The 21,902-nt window shown below is 36.5% G+C and overlaps 1 protein-coding gene across 8 annotated transcripts in view; it reads right to left on the bottom strand.

The window, feature by feature from the left end:
• Positions 1 to 492: 492 nt before the first annotated feature.
• strbp (spermatid perinuclear RNA binding protein) overlaps positions 493 to 21,902 on the bottom strand; it is a 94,493-nt gene continuing 73,083 nt past the window's right edge. For 4 of the 8 annotated variants that reach the window (XM_058788329.1, XM_058788330.1, XM_058788328.1 and 1 more), the window contains 9 exons: positions 21,048 to 21,153; positions 20,583 to 20,666; positions 18,395 to 18,606; positions 15,764 to 15,913; positions 15,358 to 15,492; positions 14,398 to 14,538; positions 14,004 to 14,136; positions 12,704 to 12,754; positions 493 to 6,493 (listed from right to left, as the gene is read on the bottom strand). In XM_058788329.1, the coding sequence (XP_058644312.1) occupies positions 6,399 to 6,493; positions 12,704 to 12,754; positions 14,004 to 14,136; positions 14,398 to 14,538; positions 15,358 to 15,492; positions 15,764 to 15,913; positions 18,395 to 18,606; positions 20,583 to 20,666; positions 21,048 to 21,153 (1,107 nt within the window). In that variant the 3' untranslated portion in view covers positions 493 to 6,398. Of the gene's footprint in view, positions 6,494 to 8,448; positions 8,984 to 12,703; positions 12,755 to 14,003; positions 14,137 to 14,397; positions 14,539 to 15,357; positions 15,493 to 15,763; positions 15,914 to 18,394; positions 18,607 to 20,582; positions 20,667 to 21,047; positions 21,154 to 21,902 lie in introns of those variants that run through there. The other 4 variants (XR_009272990.1, XM_058788331.1, XM_058788333.1 and 1 more) reach the window with 4 other exon arrangements.

Below are 21,902 nucleotides of genomic sequence, written 5' to 3'. Positions count from 1 at the left end.
GAGCACCCTTCTGAAAACTAAAATTACTAATTGTCACTGTGGACATAACAGACATGTGCACACGGTAGTGATTATGAAAGGCCATTCACACAGAACACGTTTTTGCATCCCACAGTGCTTCTTTTATATTTATTTATTTAAATTTCTGACTGGAATGAAATTGAGACTGTGAGGGATAGAAGTACAGTGCATTCAGTGGACTGTACTGATGTTTAACAACATACTGATTAATCAGCTGATGAAACGTCTTTCCGAAAACACTTTCGGGAGACAAAAACTCCATAAAACAGCTTTGAAAGTTGCGCAAATTACGTGAACTAGGACCTTTATATGGTGTGTGCCATTGTAAAGACTATAAGCCTATCCCTCATTTCCATCCACGTAAAATTGAATATGTTGTCTAACCTGAATAAGGTCTATTGGCTGTTGCTCATTACTGCCCTCTAGCTTATCGGAGAAAGCACACAAAGGACACAGGACAAAATACACCACATCAAAAAGAGTTTAATGTCTTTATATATTTATTTTTTTTTAAAAAAGTTTACACTTTTTAGAGATTCAGCACTTTATTTTAAAAGCATAAATTATGGCAATAAAGTGACAGACAAACCACTATAGTATTTTCACAACTAATAGTTTGTAATTTGATACCACGGCTAGCAAACATCTACTGCTGTCATGTTCAAGCACTGCTCGCTCACAGAAGTTGTGCACAATCACCATTTCACATTATATTGTTACCCTTTATAATATCTCAAATCTAAATATTTTTCTTGTTTATATAATTTGTCAAGTTACATAAAAGTTGTGAAATGGATAACTGAGAATCCCGCAGACTGCTTTCACTCGCAGTCCGACACAAGAGGAGTATTTACAGAATCATGGAAGAGCACGCAAGCAAGGATTTGCCATGCTCGTAAAAGTTAAAAATAAAATAAAAATAAACATAAAAATGGGCATAAGCACCCACGGAAAAACAAAAACACACGCACACACACAAATCACATGAGTTTTTTTTTGTTTTTTTTTAATATAGGTAAATAATTCATACCAGTGTATTTGAATGTGTCTACAAAGATGCAGTTAGCTCTTCTATGAAAGTACATTCTACTACATAAATACATTCCAAACCTAAACATGGCTCTATTGCTGGTTCAGTCTACAGGATCTTCAGTGTCCCGGCTCACGCATGAACCAGCTCAAATGACGGCCGTCCCCATCTGCCCCAGCTATATGCAGGGGGAGATAGGAGACGTGGAGAAAACATTCACTTCAGCAATTCATTTTGCAAAGCTTGCTCAAGCTGAAACTGGATCTATATTTCTGTACTTGCATCGCAAGTTCGCAAATTGAATTTCCAACTCAAGTCCCACACACAAGTCCCTTTCCTTCACGACAGGATAAATAGCCCACCACCTAATTCTTTCATAATTAAGACTCAAGTAGTCTGCTTGTATTGATAAAGCACCAACATTATAAAGTGTTTGTTTGTGGGGAAATGTCTCTTTAGAACTAAATCTAATGGTCCTCAATCTGTTACAAAGTGAGAGTCTAAAAAGAAAAATGCCATTTTCCCCCAGAATCAGTTAATCTAGCTAGTTATCAATAAATTAAATCCTAGATACAGTATGTTGATTGCACAAAAGATTTTAAATGATGTATCGGTTCTATAAGAGGCAACAGTCAAATCAACAATTCAGAGCTAATGTTGTGATTTCAGTCTAGATTTCTTATTAAATTGAAGAGCCTTTTGCTACATTAATCCAGATACAAAGTGGGGTGGGGGTGGGTTCGGGCATTTTCCAAAACTCTGAAATCGTATTACTGCAAATGTGCAAAACATAATAAAAGCTCACTAAGAGACCACACACATAATAAAGTTCTCACACTATTCTTCTGGCACGATCATTTTATTTTATTTTATTTTATTTGCAAAATACCCCAACACTTACTGGTGCGTCCAGGTTGCACTCAATTACCATGATATGTTTGATCTAAAATGCGATTGGCCTCATATTTTGCCAAAGCACAGCAATTGCGAGTAAATTCTGTCATCTTTGCAGGAATGTAATATTAAGATTGTGCCAAGTAACATTTATCTTTTAGCAACACTGTGAAGTGAACAGCACACAACAGGCAAATGTAGGTTTAAAGACATCTATCCATAAAATATGCATCACATGACTAAAAATGCTTTGTTGTTTTCAAATAACTCCTTTTCACAGTCCACACTACAATGCTAAAACAAGCACTTGCACTGTTAAAAAAAAAAAAGAAAAAGAAAGGTTGAGCCAACTTAAAATTAAGGCAACCAGCTTCAGCAGATTTTTGAGTTCTCTCAACTTGTTTCTCTCAAGTTTATACATAAAAAATGTAAGAATCTCCCACAAAAATAAGTTGAGCAAACTCAAAAATCTGCTGAAGCTGGTTGCCTTCAAATTTTAAGTTGGCTCAACTTTTTTTTTTTTTTTTTTTTACAGTGTGGATAGCATCTTCAAAAGCTCAGTTTTCGCCGGACAAAAGCGTGTGGATGGAAGGCCAAAACATGGAGAAAAAGATGCATCTGGATTAATGTAGATGATATTGGGGACTTGAACCTGTAATTGGGGATTTGAACCTTGGCTTCAAGATGTTAAGATCTTAACTGACAAAATAATCTAAGAGCGCTAAAATAGCAGAAGATGCTGTATCTATGTTGCATTTGACATCTACCTGAGCAGAGTTGATGGAAGTGGTATGCAAATATCGAGGCTCCACCCACAAACGGTGACATCATACTTGAGTCACCAAACAGAATCGAAAAAAAAAAAAAAAAAACTTTTGATGGCTCCCAAGAAAATTAAGCCTGCTTTATTTCAGTCAGACGTTCTCTTGTGGATCTGAAGCCTCTCTGGGTCTTTTATTGGAATTTTATTTCAAACGTCACCTCCACACTTAATTTCACAGGAGATGCAGCTGTGCAAATGTCTTCTCCCTACGATAGACCACTGAGATTCAAACACAGCTGATGAGCTCTGCTCGACTTTGATGAGCAGAATTAAAACCTAAACTGAACTAAAATATGAGTCCTCACAACATATTTATGAAGACCATCTGGCTGTCGATGCCACCTGGGGAAGCAGGCTGGCATGAAGAGAGACATATTTGCAGTTCAGGATTCTGATGCTTTTTAAGCACTGCAGCAAAACAATGCAGCTACGTCTGGTGTTTATAAAGACAAACTATATGGCTTTTATATTGGATTTGGATTTATGAAACATCCCTTTATCATCTTCGCTCACTATGAGATATGGAATATTTTGCAGCACGTGTGAGAAATCATATTACGAGGTTATCTTGGTCAACATGAAATTACATTTGCAACTCACTTCTGTAAACGTTACATAAATGTGTATTTTCAAGTGAAACGGCAGTTTCAAAACAGGAAAAACAAACTAAGGTTGATTTTTTTTTTTTACATCAGGAATTAACTGGATTAGGATAATTAGACGAGAAGCACTGATAAATTGTCGACATTAGCCAAAAGTCATTGCGGATGCATTACAGAAAATATTGTATATATATTTGCCAATAAAATGTGTATTAAGAAGGTCAATTTTGATTTCATGTTGACTTTAATCACCAACAAAGGGTTTTATGTTCTGCAAACTAATTAAACAAACAACATGGAAGACTTTGAATCGCTGTGATGCAAAAATGAAAACATTCTCTGCTACACTTGGTTAGCCCTCTGTTTTACTAACTCAATATAACTTTAATAGCGTTAACTCCCAGTTGCCAGTCGTTTGAATTGCGTACTGCTGGTGTGGCATCATGGAAAGGGGCTTGTGTGTTTGACAATCATTCGTAAAAGCTCAAAGAAAAATAAAGGCCATCTAACGTTGTGTCATTGCAGGGTCTTTTGATACGCTTTTCTCTCAAATCTCTATTGCATGTCCACACAAAACTTACCCATACAAGACTTACCAGCTCTAATTCAAAACTGACCGAAGTCTCGTCTGGTTGGGGAACAGAAAAATGAATTTGTTTTTGAAAAATATTCCACTTTAAGAAAAGTCAAAATATACAAATAAAAAAATTACATTATGTTAAACAAGTATATTTAAACTATTATATAATGCATGTTGTACTATTGCTTTTATTAAACTACCACTGTACTATTACTATTAAACTAGTACTATTCTGTAGTATTTCTGTGATTATATCCCATCTTTTCCTATTTGAGAGCTACAATATTTCACATTCAAACACAACAGCTAAAATATGACTAAATACATGGGGAAATTTATATAAGGGGACACATTCAGTGTAGCTGGGTGGTAAAGTATGTCGGTCGTGTCCTACTTTTGTGAAATCTTTGGGCCTTATACATTTGGGTTTCGGTGAGAAATTGTAACATTCCATTGGTTATTGAACGCACAGTAACATATCAAAAGTATTTTGACATACAAACATCAATACATTACTAGTGATATTGTTTGAATGATCTATTCTTATACATGTGGTGGTAACAAGTGAAGGAAATTTTGATAAAAATTACTTTCATTACTTAACGATATGCATTCAGACTACAGTTATACAATCCTGACGGTAGGATGCTTCTTCAAATAGCTTCAAGTCCAAATATAGCACAGCTAAAATAATATCATCAAGCTTATTTTCACGACTGTGCTCTGTGGTTTATATCTGGGAGTTTTTTTTAGTGCTGTTATTAATTAGATAGCCTAAAGTTGCGCTACAACAGACCTGCTGAAGAAAAACGCAAAAGTAAAAAGCGACCACACGCTGCAGCATCAACAGGCCTGTTTCACAACACACGTGTGCGCTGCAGTAAAACGTGTTGCATTTTCACAACGACAGATTCTGCTAAACTGCAGCTCTAACCAGAAAATAGCGATTTCTGGGTTACTACACTGAGCATCTCTTTTAATATCAACCATAAATTATTAAATACTTATTGGGAGCTAGCCACTGAGAATTACTACGAAACTGATCATCATGAAAATGAAAATTTATATAAGGATCACATCACATTTGCATCCAAATATAAATTAATCTACATGGAACTGAGCCCAAACCCAAAGTGTAGTTATAAACTGTTTCAATGATCTTGATTCAGATTTACTGAATAGAAACAGCTATTTTTGTGCCTTTTTCAGTGTATAAAAGCCTTTAATGCAAACTACTGCGTTCAAAGCACATTTTCAACATTTTCGGCAAGAACAGGCACAGCACAGATACGTGCAGCTACGCTTCTGAAAAGCAAGCTCATGCTGAATGTGAATGCTGCAACATGTGCACTGAAATATATACGTCCAAATATGCATCACTTTTGTGTGCATGTGAAACAGGCCTGAGAAGAATGACAAAATGAATGGAAAGGCAAATGAAGGGCCACCTATGCCGCATTAAAGAGAGTCACCTGTGCTTTTGCAGGGGAAAGTGAGGAGTGACTGGGTCACATTAGCTGCCCCTCATACCGCGATTACGTGTACGAGTATGCACCTCTGTCAACGGCCAGAAAGTGTAAACAAATCTGCCGTCGGATGTGCTTTTGAAAGACCTGCGTGTACATCTGTGAGGTGTGGATGTAGGTGGCACAGTGGCCAGATGTTCGGAGGAAAACCTCTTAACCCAACCAGAACACCAGACTTTGGTCGACTGAGCAAAAAACACACGCACGCACTCGCACAGATCTGGCGAAAAGAGACGGCGAAGCTGCTCGAGTCAGAGAGAAGGAAGCATTACTAATCTACTACAGGTAGATTAAGAAAAGGGCTTTCATATTGCATGTTCACAAGAATAATTTACGAGATTAAATTGCTTAGCATATATATATATATATATGTATACTGTATATATAAAACTGGAAGAAAGTTATATCCTAGTATAATGGTTACATATCACTTTGCAATTCTAAAATAATCAATACCAAGAATATGTATATGTATATATATACTGTATATAAATATACATAAGTACATCGGTATATCTACACATATATATTTATAGTGCCATAGACCATACATATATATGCATGTATTTATAATATAGCCACACATACACATGTGGTGAATATACAATGAAAATGACTATATTGCAATGCCAAGTTTGAGTAAGACTCAACCGAACATTCACATCTCAAGTAAGCTTAAAGCCCAAAAGAGTTCAAGTGTATTGCTATATAAGAAGGAACCGAAGTCCCCGGCCGGTTTTCGGATCGAGCAAGTCAAATAGAGTATTGCTTTTGTAAGATTGGTGCGTTTTTGGATCCTTAGATTGGGTATGGATGGGTTTGGGTGGAGAGTGTATGAAGTTTGGGCCGTTTCTGTGCGGTGGAGACAGCCTGGTCAAGCCTGGAGTGGTACGACAGTTTAGAGCCACACAACCTGATGGTTCTAGAAGTCAGAGAAGAGATCTTGAGGACCCAAGTGAATAAAAAAAGGAGCGATGGTCCGCGGCTGGTAAAAGGGATTGTCAATGAAAAGACCACCTACAGTGAGGACAAGAGCAGAGAGAGCTGCGATTAATCATGCGGCCCGGCAGGAGGCAGCGGTATATACATTCTGATGGCAGGGGGGAAATGGGGTTAGGGTGTGCCACAGGGGTGGATACTAGGGTCTCTGCTCTTTCGGGCTGTACGTGGGGTTTTCATTGCACCGGGAGCGTCTCAGGTTAATAAAAAAGACATCAACAACTTAAGCTGCACGGTTAACTTTCCGACAAAACGGAAAAAAACTTGGAGCTCATTCGTTTGAGAGAAGGCAGAGGAAATGTAAAACGTATGTGGCAACTCTGAGGTTTCCATACAGATGTAGTTAGTACATAACTCTGACAAATCAGATCTGTCGTGATTTTGGAGAGAGTATAGTACAATGACAGCGATCGCTACCAAAGAGGACGGGCCATTGGTTTGGAGTGGACACTTGAGGGATGACCATGACGAATATGACGGATCCGTTAACAATGGATGAGAATATCGTGACCACTCGTCTAACCATGGAGATGGAGTTCCTCTTTGGTAAGCGACAATCATGACCCAGCCATAAGACAGCACAAGCATCATCCAAATCACCTTCAATGTTTTATGAACGTGAACTCAAGGGTACTTGCGTCTTCGCCCTCAATGTACATTATGTGCACAATGTGCATCTTTGGAAGGTTTAGAACTCAAAGGGTCAGGAACGGGGTTATTATAGTTAACTAAAACAGACTATTACTTGAAATAATGTTAACTAAAATAAAATGAAACGTTAACCTGATGTACTAAAACAACAAAGTATAACTGAAAAAAAAAAGACAAAAACAACAAAATTACATAACATAAAAATAAAAAAGAAAGTTAATTCAAATTTTTCAAATTAATACAAGTAAAAAAAAAACTCACAGATACTAAAATAACACTGTTCAGTAAAGACCCCGAGCAAAGTGCCAGGGACCTCAACGTGAATTGGCTTGTGCTGGCCTTTGGAGGAGTATGAAATAACATCTCACACACAATAAGACACTCACCAATAAGTAAAAACAGAAAAGGACAAAAAGACATTTCAGTAGCATGTCTCCATGGATCCCTTGTTGCTGCTTTCGATTCTCCGCTGTAAGGCTGTGACTGGAGCTTCCGGTGTGTGTCCATGTGAGGGGCCGTGTTTGAGTTATCTGTGTGATGAGTGACTTTGTATGGTTCAATTCTACCACTAACTGCTCAGTGGAAGAATAGACATCTAGAGCCTGACTAACCAAACTTCTGTGTTAACTGCCTTATAATAATACTAAAATATATAACAAACAAACAAAACAAAACACTAAACTGCAGGTTGAAATCTTAAATGTCCAAAATTTCAAAACAGGCTCTGTCTTGAAACATATTTTGCTAAAAGGAAATAAAAGGAATGTTCCGGGTTCAATAAATACGGTTGATACTGTAATAAATCCCACAGCTGTTATCAATTTAAAAAAATTAAATAAATAAAAAAGTCTGCACAGTAATGCACTAATATTTGAAGATTTTTTTTTTACAGTAAAATACACATTTGTATATTAAAATTTTAACATTAAAATAAAGACAAAAGTTTTAAAAAGTATAGCTTTGACATTATACATGATATCACAGTCACTAAGTTCAAACAAAACCAAAGAACAAACTAAACAAAAACCCCAAACCAATACCAAACAATAACATCTTTAGAATGACCAACCTCATAAACTCGTAGTGATTTTTGCTTATTTTTTACAAATCAGAATGATTTTCTGTGGTCATCAACAGAATGTGAAGATGCTGTCCATATAGAGAAAACATTGTATTGAACCTGAAACATTACTTGAAACTTCTGAAAGTATTTGAAAGCTAAACGAAGCGTAAATTTAGAGCTGCTACAACTGCTACAGTAGATATATATATATATGCTAAATGAGTAACTAAAGAGTTTTCAAATACACACCAGTCAGTGCTTAGCAGTTCATGAAGATAAAGGTTTATTTGTTAGCAGTAGTATGAATTAGATCTATACATCTTAAACACAGCTCCTGATATCCGTACATTGATTAAGCCTGTCATGTCAGCCTATTCCCATTCTACAAGCAAAACACAACCATGATAACAAAAGAGGCTGATATAATTTAAGTTTCCAAGAATGAGGTAACAATTCACAGTACAAATCCTTCAAGTTTTCTTTCTGAAGAACATAAAACTTGCATTTGCTTAAAACCAGAACACAGTAAGAGAACAAAAAAATGTGATGATCAAATAAAAAGCACTTTACAAATACCCTTGTAGCTGTCCCTACTTGTGATAGGGCTGTGCTATCTGACCTTCCCTTCTCACGTACATTTATGCTGTGTGTGTGTGTGTGTGTGTGTGTGTGTGTGTACATGAGTGTGTGTATGTGTGTGTAAAGTAGGCTCCTGAGCTAAAAGAAAGAGTAGTGGGGGACGGGGTAGGCGGGCACTTTCATGACGGGCAACAGAAGCATTCTCTTGGGCAAACCTAGAGAGAAAATGAAAAGAGCACTCCACATAAGTCCAGGACAAAATAAAAGACCTGAGGGTGTTTTGTTTAAAATGAAGCTAATGCCAATTCAGTCTCATTGTAGCATGGGGACATGAACCCAAGAGAGCGGAGGAGAGTGGAAGAACAGGAAGAGTGAGGTCAGGTGAAAAGAGAGGGTAGAAATCAAGCATTAATTCAGATAGGAGATGACACACATGTACCTGCTGCCTAATGTCATGTGATATGATAAATGCATACAGTTGACCTTCTGAACTACATGGTATATTCAGTCATCTTATGAATAATGGTTCTTGAGTAGGGCTGAATGATATACTGTACATTAAATAAATTGTATAAGTTGCTGAAAGTATACTTCAGTATACTTATACTGTGAATTTTATTTATATTTATTTATTTATACACATACATATATTTATTTATTTTTGAAATTATTTTAATATTTTCCAGAGATATTTTTTCAAAATGCCCCAACATTTTAACAGAACTATCATCAATTTCAACAATGTATAAATCTAACAATAAAACACAGTAAAATTACAGTTAAAAATAATCATAGTATGTTTTCCAGTTTTACATGAAATTAACAAACTAATGTAATAATAACAAATTATTTGATTTCATTCATAAAATATTTGAAAACATCTAACAAAATACAGTAAAATTCTAGTTAAAGTAATCAAGTTACCGTTTTCAGTTTTTTCACAAAATTAACACTAAATTAAAGGAATAATTATTTTTTTATTTACAATCTATAAAAATCTAATGATAATATAGTTAATCTAGTTAAATAATAATTTACAGTTAAAATAAAAATTCACACAAAATGAACACAATTAAGGGAATAATTAATTGGTTTTATTTTATTAATAATGTACAAATCTAATAATTAAATTTTAAAGTCGAGGTATGTTTTTCAGTTTTACACAAATTAACAGTAAATGTATCTTTTTTTATTTCATATTAATAATTATATTAATACATTTGTATGAAATGTAAACAAAATGTGGTCAAATTATAGTTACAATTTTTAATTTCTTTATTTTAAACTGTAACTGTTGTTTTGAAAATGAATTTAATTTAGAGTCTTTAATGTAGAACATTAAATTAGAGAATTAATAAAAATAAAAATAAACTTAATATTGTTGTGATATTCATGTGGTTAATTTTAAAATCAACTTAATAATATTCATAAATATTCAACATATTGCCCAGCCCTACTCTTAACTGCTAGACAGAACTATCTAATTGAAAGTAATAAAGTTAAACTTGGCATCTGAAGCATACATGTGAACTGTGGGTAGGGGCACATGGAGGGTTACAGGAGTGATCTGCTGGCTGGCGCTCTTATGTGGAGTGTTCATTCTGTGCCGTGTGTGTGTGTGTTTGTGCGTGTGTGTGAATAGTAGTCGTAGTCTCACAGTCGTTCCCATTTAGAAATCCCAAAGCAGCAACAGGAGGAAGAGGGTTGGACAGCGTAAGATGACTGGTGAGAATTACTGCATGCACACAGCTCTCAGGCACCAAACCGGAGAGACGTCAAAGAGAGGGGCGCACTGTTCTCTTACAGCACAATACCGGGTTTCACCTTCCACCTAAAGGAACAGTCTTTATGTGGCAGGCAGAGACCAGGGCGCTGGGAGCAACCCCATATCCACCCCCCACCCACCCCCCTCATCCCCTGAGAAATAAACACACCAAACCCAGCAAACACCCTCCAAATTCAGCCTGGTTCCCGCTGAGCCCACCTCACCTAGTCCCCCCTGCACATAAGGCTCATTCAAAGCATCTTCATCTGGGCCTGACCGGAGAGGCGCTCCTAAAGCAACACACCACACAAACGGGTGAGGAGTTTTTGTTTATAAGCCGACGGACTGTGTGCGCATTCCTGTATTTGTGTGTTCAAGTGTTTATACGTTTCTGAGCGGATGAGCGTCCCGGAATGGTGTGTTTGCGCGGAGCATAATCAAATAAGATTTCAGACAGTTACGATAAGAGCGCGTGATGAATTTTAAATATAAAACACGGCAGTTATCTGAAGCTAATATTTACAGATGAATAGATCACAAGACTTTGGTGGTTTTGGCAGATGAGACCGCGCAGTGCAGGTGGTCCTGCACAGGTGTCAGACTTTGAGCTCTGTTTACGTCGATGTGTGAGAAATACTGAAGATCTGAATATCAGTGTTGCTATTGTTGAAACTAAAACCACTGAAATTTGTTTTTAATTCAAATAAAGCTGAAATAAAATAACATGAATATTTAATTAAAAACTTTAACTTAAATTCAGTTAGCTGCCAAGGCAACATTTAATTTTAAAAATATTGAATAACTAAAATGACTACAATTAAAATTTAAAAAAAAACTAATAAAATTGATAAAAGCACTTGAAAATACTGAAACTAAAATTAAAATGAAAACTGAAAATATAAAAATAAAAGCAAATTCAAAATATTAATACTTTAATGGTATAAAAATAATACTGTTCTGGATGTGCCTACTTCTCTACTGTACAGTCAAATTACACTATGTAAATCAAGATTTTGAAGTGCACATCTGATGGACAGTTTACTGATCTTGCACTTTTCTTAATGGTCAAACGCTTTGTCAGAGCTTTCTCTAGTATGCAGGTGGTCTTAGGATGAAGGAAAGTTTGGAGATTACACTGTTTACACTGGTATATTAACTAGGGCTGTCAATCCAGGATTCCTAAGAAAATGCTTGATACAGATGCGAAAACACAGAAAATCGAATCAGATCCTAATTTTTCTTCATGACAGACGAAAATTTCGGAGGCAGCATGTAAACGTGATTGACAACGTGAGGTCGTATTTATTTTTTAACGTGCGAAAATTCCGGACGATAATTCCGGACTCAGCGTGCAAAGACCTGAGCATTTAAAGCAGATGCTAATAAAGTTATCGTTAGTTATTTTTCTTATTGTAAACGGGTCTTTAGACGACACAGACTGAACGTTTAAACCGGTTTTAATGTTGTTCTTAAATAAAAAAAAATAAAAAAATCTGTAATCTTTTACTCACCCTAAATACCAAAGTTTTGCTATAATCCACAAAAATGTTCTTTTGTCTCTACAATACAAGTCAGTTGTTATTTAGACCCCACTGACTTTCATTGTGTGAACAAAAATGGTTGAAAATCACTTTTTCTTGTGTTTCACAGTAAAAGTAAGTCACCTGTTTGAAACGAGATGAGAGTGAGTAAATGATGACATAATTTTCATTTTTAGTTGAACTATCCCTTTAAAATGTATACGCTTTATGTTAGCAAGTCGTATCACTAGTCTTCAGACTGTGTTTAGCGTGATCTTCCTCTCAACCCATCATGCCCAGCGGCTGCTTTGAATGGTGTAACTGTGTGCTATAGACAGCAGCACTACGCTGACGCTTAGAGAGCTGCCCAGAGTCAGGAGAAACGGGCCAAGCGTCGAGCAGGCAGACTAGACGAGCAAAGTCACACTCAGGCCAGGTGCAGCAAGTCTTGCTCCAACCACAGTTAAGAACCAAAAGGTTATGGTTCGTTTCCATCGTCCAGGGAGTCATTTCTCTACGGGATTCTTTGGGGATGTGATTTTGGGGTTTGAAAGCCCAATTTGAGAGCTGAATGGGGGAGTAAGTGGGGGCAGATTTGGACCCTAGACCCTGACTGGAGGAAGGGAGGACGGGAAGGAAGGGGTACGTACCGTATGCAGGAGTGGCGGCCGCTGCGCTGTACCCGTATGGGGCTCCGAAGCCTGCGAGAACACGGCATTCATGATATATGGTGAAGTGTTAAGACTCCTTCACATGACCTCAACACTACCTGTGACCTTTGACCTTACTGTCATGAGTCATGTCACAGAGCCTTTCTGAAGACTATTATGCAAACTATATACACTGCCTGGCCTTGGCATTCTCATCCTTGAATATGGACATGGGTATGTCTTCTGACAAAGAAATGAAAATTTACCACACTGCATTAGTTAGGGTTAAAATAATTGTTGAAACAGAACATATTATTAATCACTGCAACAATGATTCAGTCCTCAAGTATTTATGTATTTTAATCCAGACAGTGACTTTTTTGGCCAGGCAGTGCATTAATTATATGTAAATACATCTACTAATAAACAAGTAAACAAATGAAAATAATAACATAATACCATGCTAAAAACAAGAGCGGGTGCTCACATTCAAAATTAAGGCGTATTGACTATGATACAACATGACATATATTTTAAAACATTTCATTATTCTCTGAAAATGTTCAAATCCTGTAATGAATTATACAAAGTAAAATGTAAAAATAAAAAACAAGTTAATAAACTTGATCACCTGTGCAGTACACCACTAGCGATTGAAAAGATTTTTTGAGTATAGGTATTGATCAAAAGCAACAAAATGATAAGATTTTAATTTTAAATGTATTGTTTTTTACTTTAGACAAAATCGTATCAAAATTTAGTATTGTCTATTTATACACAACTGTTCAAAAGTTTGGGATCAGTACGTGTTTTTTGAAAGAAGTCTATTGTGATATATTATTCAAATTTTAAATAACCGCTTTGTATTTTAATATATTTAAAAATGTTATTTATTCCCATGATCAAAGCTGAATTTTCAGCATCATTACTCCAGTCTTGAGTGTCACATCATTCCAATATGCTGATTTTCTGTTCAAGAAACATTTCTTATTAATATCAATGTTGAAAACGTTTTGCTGGTTATTTTTGTGAAAAATATCATACATTTTTTTTATTTTCAGGATTCTTTGATGAATAGAAAGTGCAAAAGTTCAGCATTATCTGATTTAGAAATCTTTTGTAACATTATAAACGTCTTTACTGTTACTTTTCGTCAAATTACTTTTGAACGCTAGTATAAATTGTAGCTAAATGGGTACTTCTGTAATATACATGCATTGTTGCATGTAGTTTTTCATGTGCCAAAAGGTAAACAGGTCTTTAGTCACTATAGAAACACTGTCTGGCATCAAACACACACCTGGTGTGACGTATCCAGGTGCTGCCGCAGCGCTGACGAAGGCTCCTCGTGTGAGGGTGGGTCTTCCTCGCCCTCGTGCTGCTTGGACCGCGGCGGCAGACACAGCAGCAGCTGCAGCTAATGCCCCTTTACTCTACAATACACACAGGCTTTAATCAGCAACGAGAAGCTACAGCAATACCAAGTGTACGGTTGCCACAGATTGATTTCTGGAGAAAAGAGATGAATTAGTCTGCAGGTCTCAGGTTCATCGAGGAAATATTGATCACAGAATATCTAATAGAGCAGTCATGGATTACCAAGCACCGACCCTGGTTATCCCAGGAACAGACTGAATACTGATCAGCCCTATATGGATGTTATTGGTCACTAGTCGAAGAAACGGATGACCTACCTGAGGGATTATTTTTTTCTTCTTGTTGCCAGCAGCATTAGGCCCGGAGAAGAGTTTTTCTAGAGCCGCAAGGGCAGCGCTGGCTTTGGCTACTTTCTTATTGGGCCCTGCGCCACGAAACTTCTGCCCATCCACTTCCACCTGCCCATGAGAGCATGGGATTAGTATTTTGAACAGGAAATGACATTAATGACTGAAATCTGAGATGAGGTGTATATTTTGGTTAAAAAAATCATTTGGAATAATTTTTGAATAATTCAGATTTTTTTCAAATGTTTTTGAAAGAACTCTCTTACATATGTTCACCAAGGCTGCATTTATTTAATCAAAATATAGCAAAAACAGTAGTATTGTGAACTAGTTTTTACAAATAACTGTTTTGTATTTGAAAAAAATACAGAAATGACTGCTTTGTATTTGAATATATTTTAAAATGTAATTTATTCCTGTGATGCAAAGGTGTGATGCCGACACTGAAAACTGGAGTAATGACCGCTTGAAATTCAGCTTTGCATTACAGGAACAAATTACAAATTAAAAAATGTAAAAAAATAGTACTTTCAAATTCTAATATTTCACAATATTACTGTTTTACTGTATTTTGGATCAAATAAATGCAGCCTTGGTGAGTATAAAAGACTTCTTTCAAAGATAAAAAATTATTCAAAATTGAAAAAGTAAGCTCCACAATGCTACATAATTGCGGATTCCCAAAAAATGTCTTGGGCCCCTAAAGTGATGGCACACCTCTCTTATCTAAACTCAGGAGAGAGTAATTCATCAAAGCCATGTCTGCAGCACAAACTGCATGGGACATGTTACACAACAAAGATTAATACTTGGGTTAGAGATTCAGTCAAATCCCTCTCCCCCAGCAAGAGTAATAAAATAACAACACTAATAAACAGTTTTATTGGAGAACAGGGATTGAGTGGTACGTTTGTGTCTGGTGAGGCCCACCTCCATGACGAAGCGTTTGTCGTGACTTCCTCCGCTCTCTGAGATGAGCTCATACTTCAGCCCGCGGCGTTTCTCATTCAGCTCCATGACTGGGTTCTTCCCGCTGGCCGTCAAAATAGGACCCTGAGTTCGCACCTGTATGCAAAACATGTTCTTCAACTGAACTGAACCAACACCGAACTGACTTGAGCCAAATAACCGTAATATTTTCTTATGTAGAACTGATTAACTGATTTTACAAAAAAAAAAAAAAAGTTTGTCATTTCTTTCTCTTATTTTCTCGTTTATTACTATGAAGCTGCTTTGAAACAATCTGTATTATATAGTGTTTAAAGCACTATATAAATAAATGTGACTTGATTTAACATGGTAAAAAACATTTACTAAACATTCAGTGAGTGTGTACCTCCAACGTGTTGGAGCTGTCTGAGTGTGATGTGTTATTGCTCGAGTGTGTAGATGTTTCGCTCTTGCCCTCCCCGTCCGACTTCTCGTCTGCACTCATGGAGTCCAGGTCTGTGTCGAAGCCTGTGGGGTAACCCATCGCCTGTAGCACCTACACCACAAAAACAGCATTACTACTAATCCAGCACGGACGTCACACATAACATGACAGAGAATAACAATTTAATAAGGGAGCAGCGGCTTCAGATGACTATAATGCAAGACTGTCTCTTATGTAAGAACATTGTGGAAACTCCAAAAGTTGACTATGAATAAATGGTGAAATATTTTAACTTTCCCTATTTAAAACTACGCCACATCAGCATTCATTTTAATGAGGACATTACTTTTGTATTGAAAATGACACCATGAGCAAAAAAGTCAAGTAAAAGTATCTTTAAACAAGAGACTTCAAGTTTTGGCATGAAAGATTCACAAAATGATGAAACATGCTGGGAAAGTTCAGTTCATCTTTGTGGCCGTCAGTGAGCAGGCGGAATCAAAAGTGGACAGTTCCTTGGATACAGAGGTCATTATTGAGAGTGAAATCATCACTTTAAAAAGACTCGCTTATATAAAAGTTCACAGAAATATGCCCACACCACAGATGCAAAGCAGAGCTGCAGATCTCTGTAAATCAAGTTGGATGTTTAACCAAACAAAACCCTGAATAGATAAAGAACTAGACAAAATATATTACACATATACTGTATATTGGGGTTGTACAATTTATTATTAAATACTGTATCGGTTATCAGCCAATGGAATTTTTTTTAATTTATCAGTATTGACATACATTATCTCAGAGTCAGGGTGAATGCATGCTTTAAGTGTGAGTTTACACAGGGGTAAAGGGTATCATAAGAGCACCAGTGTTCATTTGTCAGTCTGACCCAAATTGGGGCTTTCGTTGCCGTTAATGGCTGCGCTCTCACAGAAAGAGGATTAGTGTGGTCCTATGCTCCAGAGCGTTTGTTCACCAGCACCAGTTCACCAGGATTACATAGATTTGAGTTCTTTTTGCATTCTGGGAATCACTGGAGTGTGTATGTGGGAACAAGCTTAACCGGTCTTCCTGAATGACACATTGCTTTACTGTCCTGCTACAGTGACAAGAGGGTTGAATCTACAAATCTGGTTCAAGCAGGGTCTTCTATAACACTAAGAGACGGATTTAACCAGGGTCATGGGATCAAGTATACAGCTAACAAGAGCTTAACAACAGCACACCAACTAGGTGTGCATATGTTAGAGACCTGGAAAATGTCTAGTAGTGACAACTGGAGAGTTTATATATTGTAAAGTCAGCATGAAATCAAAACTGTTCATTTTTACTTTATTTTAATACATATTCATGGTCTAAATGTGCACAATGTGTCAAAAAAAGTTTGTTTTGTAATTTGTAATTTCACTTAATTGAAATAAAACCAAAATCGTGATATGGCTTAGTATGATTAATAATAATATTACTATTGTAATATTGCACTGTAAATTAAAAATAGTATTTAAGTATAATAATATACTATTTTGTAGTGCAGTCAAATGATTAGTCGCGATTAATCGCATCCAAAATAAAAGTTTTTGTTTACATAATGTGTGTGTCTACTGTATATATTTATTATGTATATATAAATACACACACATGCATGTATATATTTAAAAATATACATAGTTATGTTTATACATTTAAAATAATAGCAATTATATTAATATAAATATATACACATGGAAATATTTTCAAAATATATACTGTGTGTGTGTGTATTTATATACACATGTAAACAAAAACTTTTATTTTGGATGCGATTAATCATGATTAATCGTTTGACAACACTGCTATTTTTACTTTAAAGTGCAATATTACAATAGTTATATTTAGATTTTAATATTTGTATTAAGTAATAATAATACAAATAATTTGTAATAATCAATAACAAAAATGTCTGCTTTTTTTAGGATTAATCAATTTAATTAAAATCAAAATCAAGACCAATAAAAACAGTTGTTAGCTGAAGCGCTCAATCTAAATGAAACTTCATTTTCGATTACATAGAAAATGCAGAAGAAAAAAAGGGGACAAGAGGATCTGGAAATTATGCAAGCCAGGCTTGAACTAAGATCACCCACATCAACACTGTGGTTATTATTAAAGGAATAGTTCATCCCAACATAAAAGCTCTGTCATTATTTACTCATCCTCACCCAGTTTTTTGAAACTCGTATGACTTTTTGTTATGTAGAACACAAAAGAAGAAATTAGGCAGAATGTTCAAGCTGCTCTTTTCCATACAAGTGTGTACATTTCCAGTATCAGTAGGCTTCAAAACACTTAAAATACACCACACGGGTCATATGGACTACTTTATGGTGCTTTTTTATGCTTGACAGCCCCTAATCAACATTAACTTTCAATGTATGGAAGCGAGCAGCTCAGACATTTTGTCTGATTTCTCCTTATACGGGTTTCAAAAGACATAAGCATGAGTAAATTATGACAAAATACACATTCGTGGGTGAATTAATCCTTTAACACCTTACATAATGGTCACCCCTCCAATCACATGACGCAAATACAACTGACGGCCAGGTGTACCTTTACAGCCACGTGCAGCTTGGCAGTCTTCTTAGAGGAGCCAGAGGCTTCGTAAACAGTGCCGTCGACGTCTACAGACATGGTGAAGACGGGGGCGTGAACCGGACCTGACTGAGACAGCAGTTTATACTGCAGCCCCGGCCGGATCTGGTTCAAGCGCATCAGAGCGTTCATGGGTTGATTTGAGTCTATTGCTTTACTGTCAAGAACTGCTGGAAGGGAAAGAGAACAGAAATAAGCGTTAGTGATTATAGCGGAAAAGAAGCGCTCTTTAAACACACAGCTCATCTTCTAACTTTCTACGATCCCTTCGTTCCATCAGCTGGCTAATTGCGAAATTCTGCTGCTTTGAAAGCGATTTATTTGAGTCCGGCGAGGAGCGCAGGCTGGGGACAGCAGCGTGGCTCCAAGAGAAATTAAGAATCAATGGCATTGATTTCCCAACGGTTGTCTGCTTCCTGTACGAGAGAGCAAGAGATGGAAGTGCAGCAAGATGAGGAGCGAGAGAGAAGAGATGACAACAAATAAAAGAGCAGAGAGAAAACTGGACAGCTTACCAAAGAGAAAGAAGGTATGAGATTAGCAGAAAAAAATACATAAAAAAATGAAACGTGTTGTTCTTTAATCATTCTAGAAAGAGGACAATCACTTTTTAAGGCCAAACGGGGCCATAATGAAGAAGGAACGACTGAAGGAAGGTAGGTTACTGTATCAGCGTTTCCTTACTAGTTTAAAACAGGAGAGGATATTACAGGCAGGATTTGTCACGAAGCACTGAGAAAAGGTTGATTTGGTGAGGCACATTACTTGTAGAACTTTTAATACAAGTACTACATTTATACATTAGATTGACATTTCATATAAAATTAAAGGGGTCATATGATGCGATTTCAAGTTTTCCTTTCTCTTTGGAGTGTTACAAGCTGTTTGTGCATAGATAAGATCCCTGAAGTTGCAAAGACTAAAGTCTCAAAACCAAAGAGATATTCTTTATAAAAGTTAAGACTCGACCACGCCCTCCTAAAACACCTCGATTAAACACGCCCCCACATGTCTACGTCACGGTGTAGGGAGATTTGCAAAACAAAAAAAGAAGGCATAACTTTTATTCTCGCTGTGGTGTTGTTGCTGCCGCCGGCACCATATCCTGGAAACGCTGTGTTTCATTGTGAAAGCGAAACTACTTAGTTTGGACTTCCAAAAGAGGACACAACTAGAAATCAGTGGTTAAGTTGTGTTTACAACACTGTTCCAGAACAGTTCAAATATTAGAGTGTGTGCAGTACATTTTACGGAGGACTATTTCCTGAACCTGGGAGTAGCTGCCAGCTTTGCACAAAGACTGTTTCTATAAAGTGGGGCAATTCCAACTTTGCAAGGACAGTCTGGCGCTTCTGACTCACAGCCTGTAAGTACGTTTATATAAATTACGTTTATTTAAAAATAATGTTTAGCAACGTCATATGACCCCTTTAAAATATAATATTCATCATAAAAATTTAATAAAAAAGGAATGAAACTTTCTAGAAAATGTGCTAGAAATGGCGCTCCAAACTGAAGCGAGCAATGCCCAAGGATGATACAGTCATCTATAGTTATCGGTATTGGCTGATCAACAATATACTGAAATACAATGCAATTTAAAGGGATAGTTCACACAAAAATTAATGCGCCATGGTACTCTTGTGAACGCGCATCGAAGACTGACACGGAAGAGAAGAATTTGTTGAATAAAGTCCTTATTTTTGTTTTCTTTGAGCACAAAAAGTATTCTTGTAGCTTCATAAAATTACGGTTCATCCACTGATGTCACATGGACTATTTTAATGATGTCCTTACTACCTTACTGAGCCTTGAACATGTCAGTTGTGTTGCTGTCTATGCAGGGTCAGAAAGCTCTCGGTTTGTGTTTCGAAGATGAATGAAGGTCTTACAGGTTTGGAACGACACAAGGGTGAGTAATTAATGACAATTTTGTTTTTGGGTGAACTATCCCTTTAATGAGAATTATTTTTCACAATATTTAATAAAAACATATTTAATCAAAAAGGAAATTGCCATTAATCAACTAACCGAACACTGCTATTGACAGATGCACACAATCTCAATAAGTATCTCAATTACACATTATATAACTACAAATTAACTGGTTTAACCAATAAATGTGTCTACTGTTGCTCAGACTGACCTTTTCTCAGGTTGCGTTTCATCTTCTTGATGAGGTCTTTGTCGTCCAGCAGACCATCTTCATAAGGTCTCTTCAGCCCTAGACCTGATACAAAAGAGCCGAGTTAACGTGCTGATGAAACACACCTACTACAATGAATTACTAAAACACATCAAAAACAGACTCACAGAGCTGTATGTCAGTGTGTAAAATTTCTGAATTTTTTCAGACAACACTTCTATCTCATTTTGATTGGACAATCAGTAAGCCCCACCCCCAAACTCACACCAATGACTGAATCTGAGTTGCTGTTGTCAGGCAGAGTAGGATGTTCAGACAAACAATGTTAAAACTAATGAGTGTTTCACACTTTTCAGAGAAATCAACCTACGAACAACTTATAGTTGTATCTACATATTAAACTAGACCTCGAGTATACCTACATATTACACATCCTTAAGTAATTAATTAATTGTGTGTACTCACCTTCTTTATCTGACCAGGGGAATTTCTGTGAAGGTTTACTTGAGGGGAGAGGGTCCATTTCTAAGACCTTATAGATCTGCCCAAAGGCCATGAGCCGCAGAGCATGCTGGAACACACATATAAAAGTATCAAAGTTATCACAGAGCAAACCTAAGTTATCTGCTCCTGAAAAAAAAGAAAAAAAAAAAAAAAGTCTCAAAACGTAGCCTGAAGAAACACCCACACACTTATTTTTTTAATAATAAAGCAATAACTCTCCGCTTGAGCCCACAGACCGCCTGTAGATGTGGAACATCGACACTGAATCACCACGTTCAGAGGAATTATGGGGGACAGACTGCCTCACAAATAATTCATGCTACAACTAACTCACATTAACTCATCTCAACAGATATTGACAAAGCGGTTTACTTTAGTTATAGCCCATTACAAGACCACATAAGGTTTGGTTCCAAAAGTATCCCTAGAAAAGATTTGTGAGCTCATTTTGGGAAACACCTTTAATTAAAGTCATCAGACCATCTGTGTGAATATCACCACAGTGAACCAACCATTTTAATACGGTCCCATACACAAACTTTGACTCTAGATCAACTAATGGAATTGTTACATAATGTTTATTTGGGTGGTTCGTCACCTGATAAAACTAGATTGCTTACATTATAAATCAACAAAGCTGTTATCACTGGAAGTGCCTGGTGCTCCTTCACTTCTTTTTTGATGTTTGTAAAGGTTCATGTTTAAACTATTTACAAGTAAATTCTGTAATATTCTCTAAATAAGTCTCTTCTGCTCACCAAGGCTGCATTTATTTGATATAAAATACAGTAATTGTGAAATATTACTGCAATTTCA

The sequence above is a fragment of the Onychostoma macrolepis genome, chromosome 10 (assembly GCF_012432095.1).
Source record: "Onychostoma macrolepis isolate SWU-2019 chromosome 10, ASM1243209v1, whole genome shotgun sequence".
Classification (NCBI taxonomy): domain Eukaryota; kingdom Metazoa; phylum Chordata; class Actinopteri; order Cypriniformes; family Cyprinidae; genus Onychostoma; species Onychostoma macrolepis.
The sequence above is the reverse complement of the archived record's forward strand: the minus strand, read 5'-3'. Positions and strand labels throughout refer to the sequence as shown.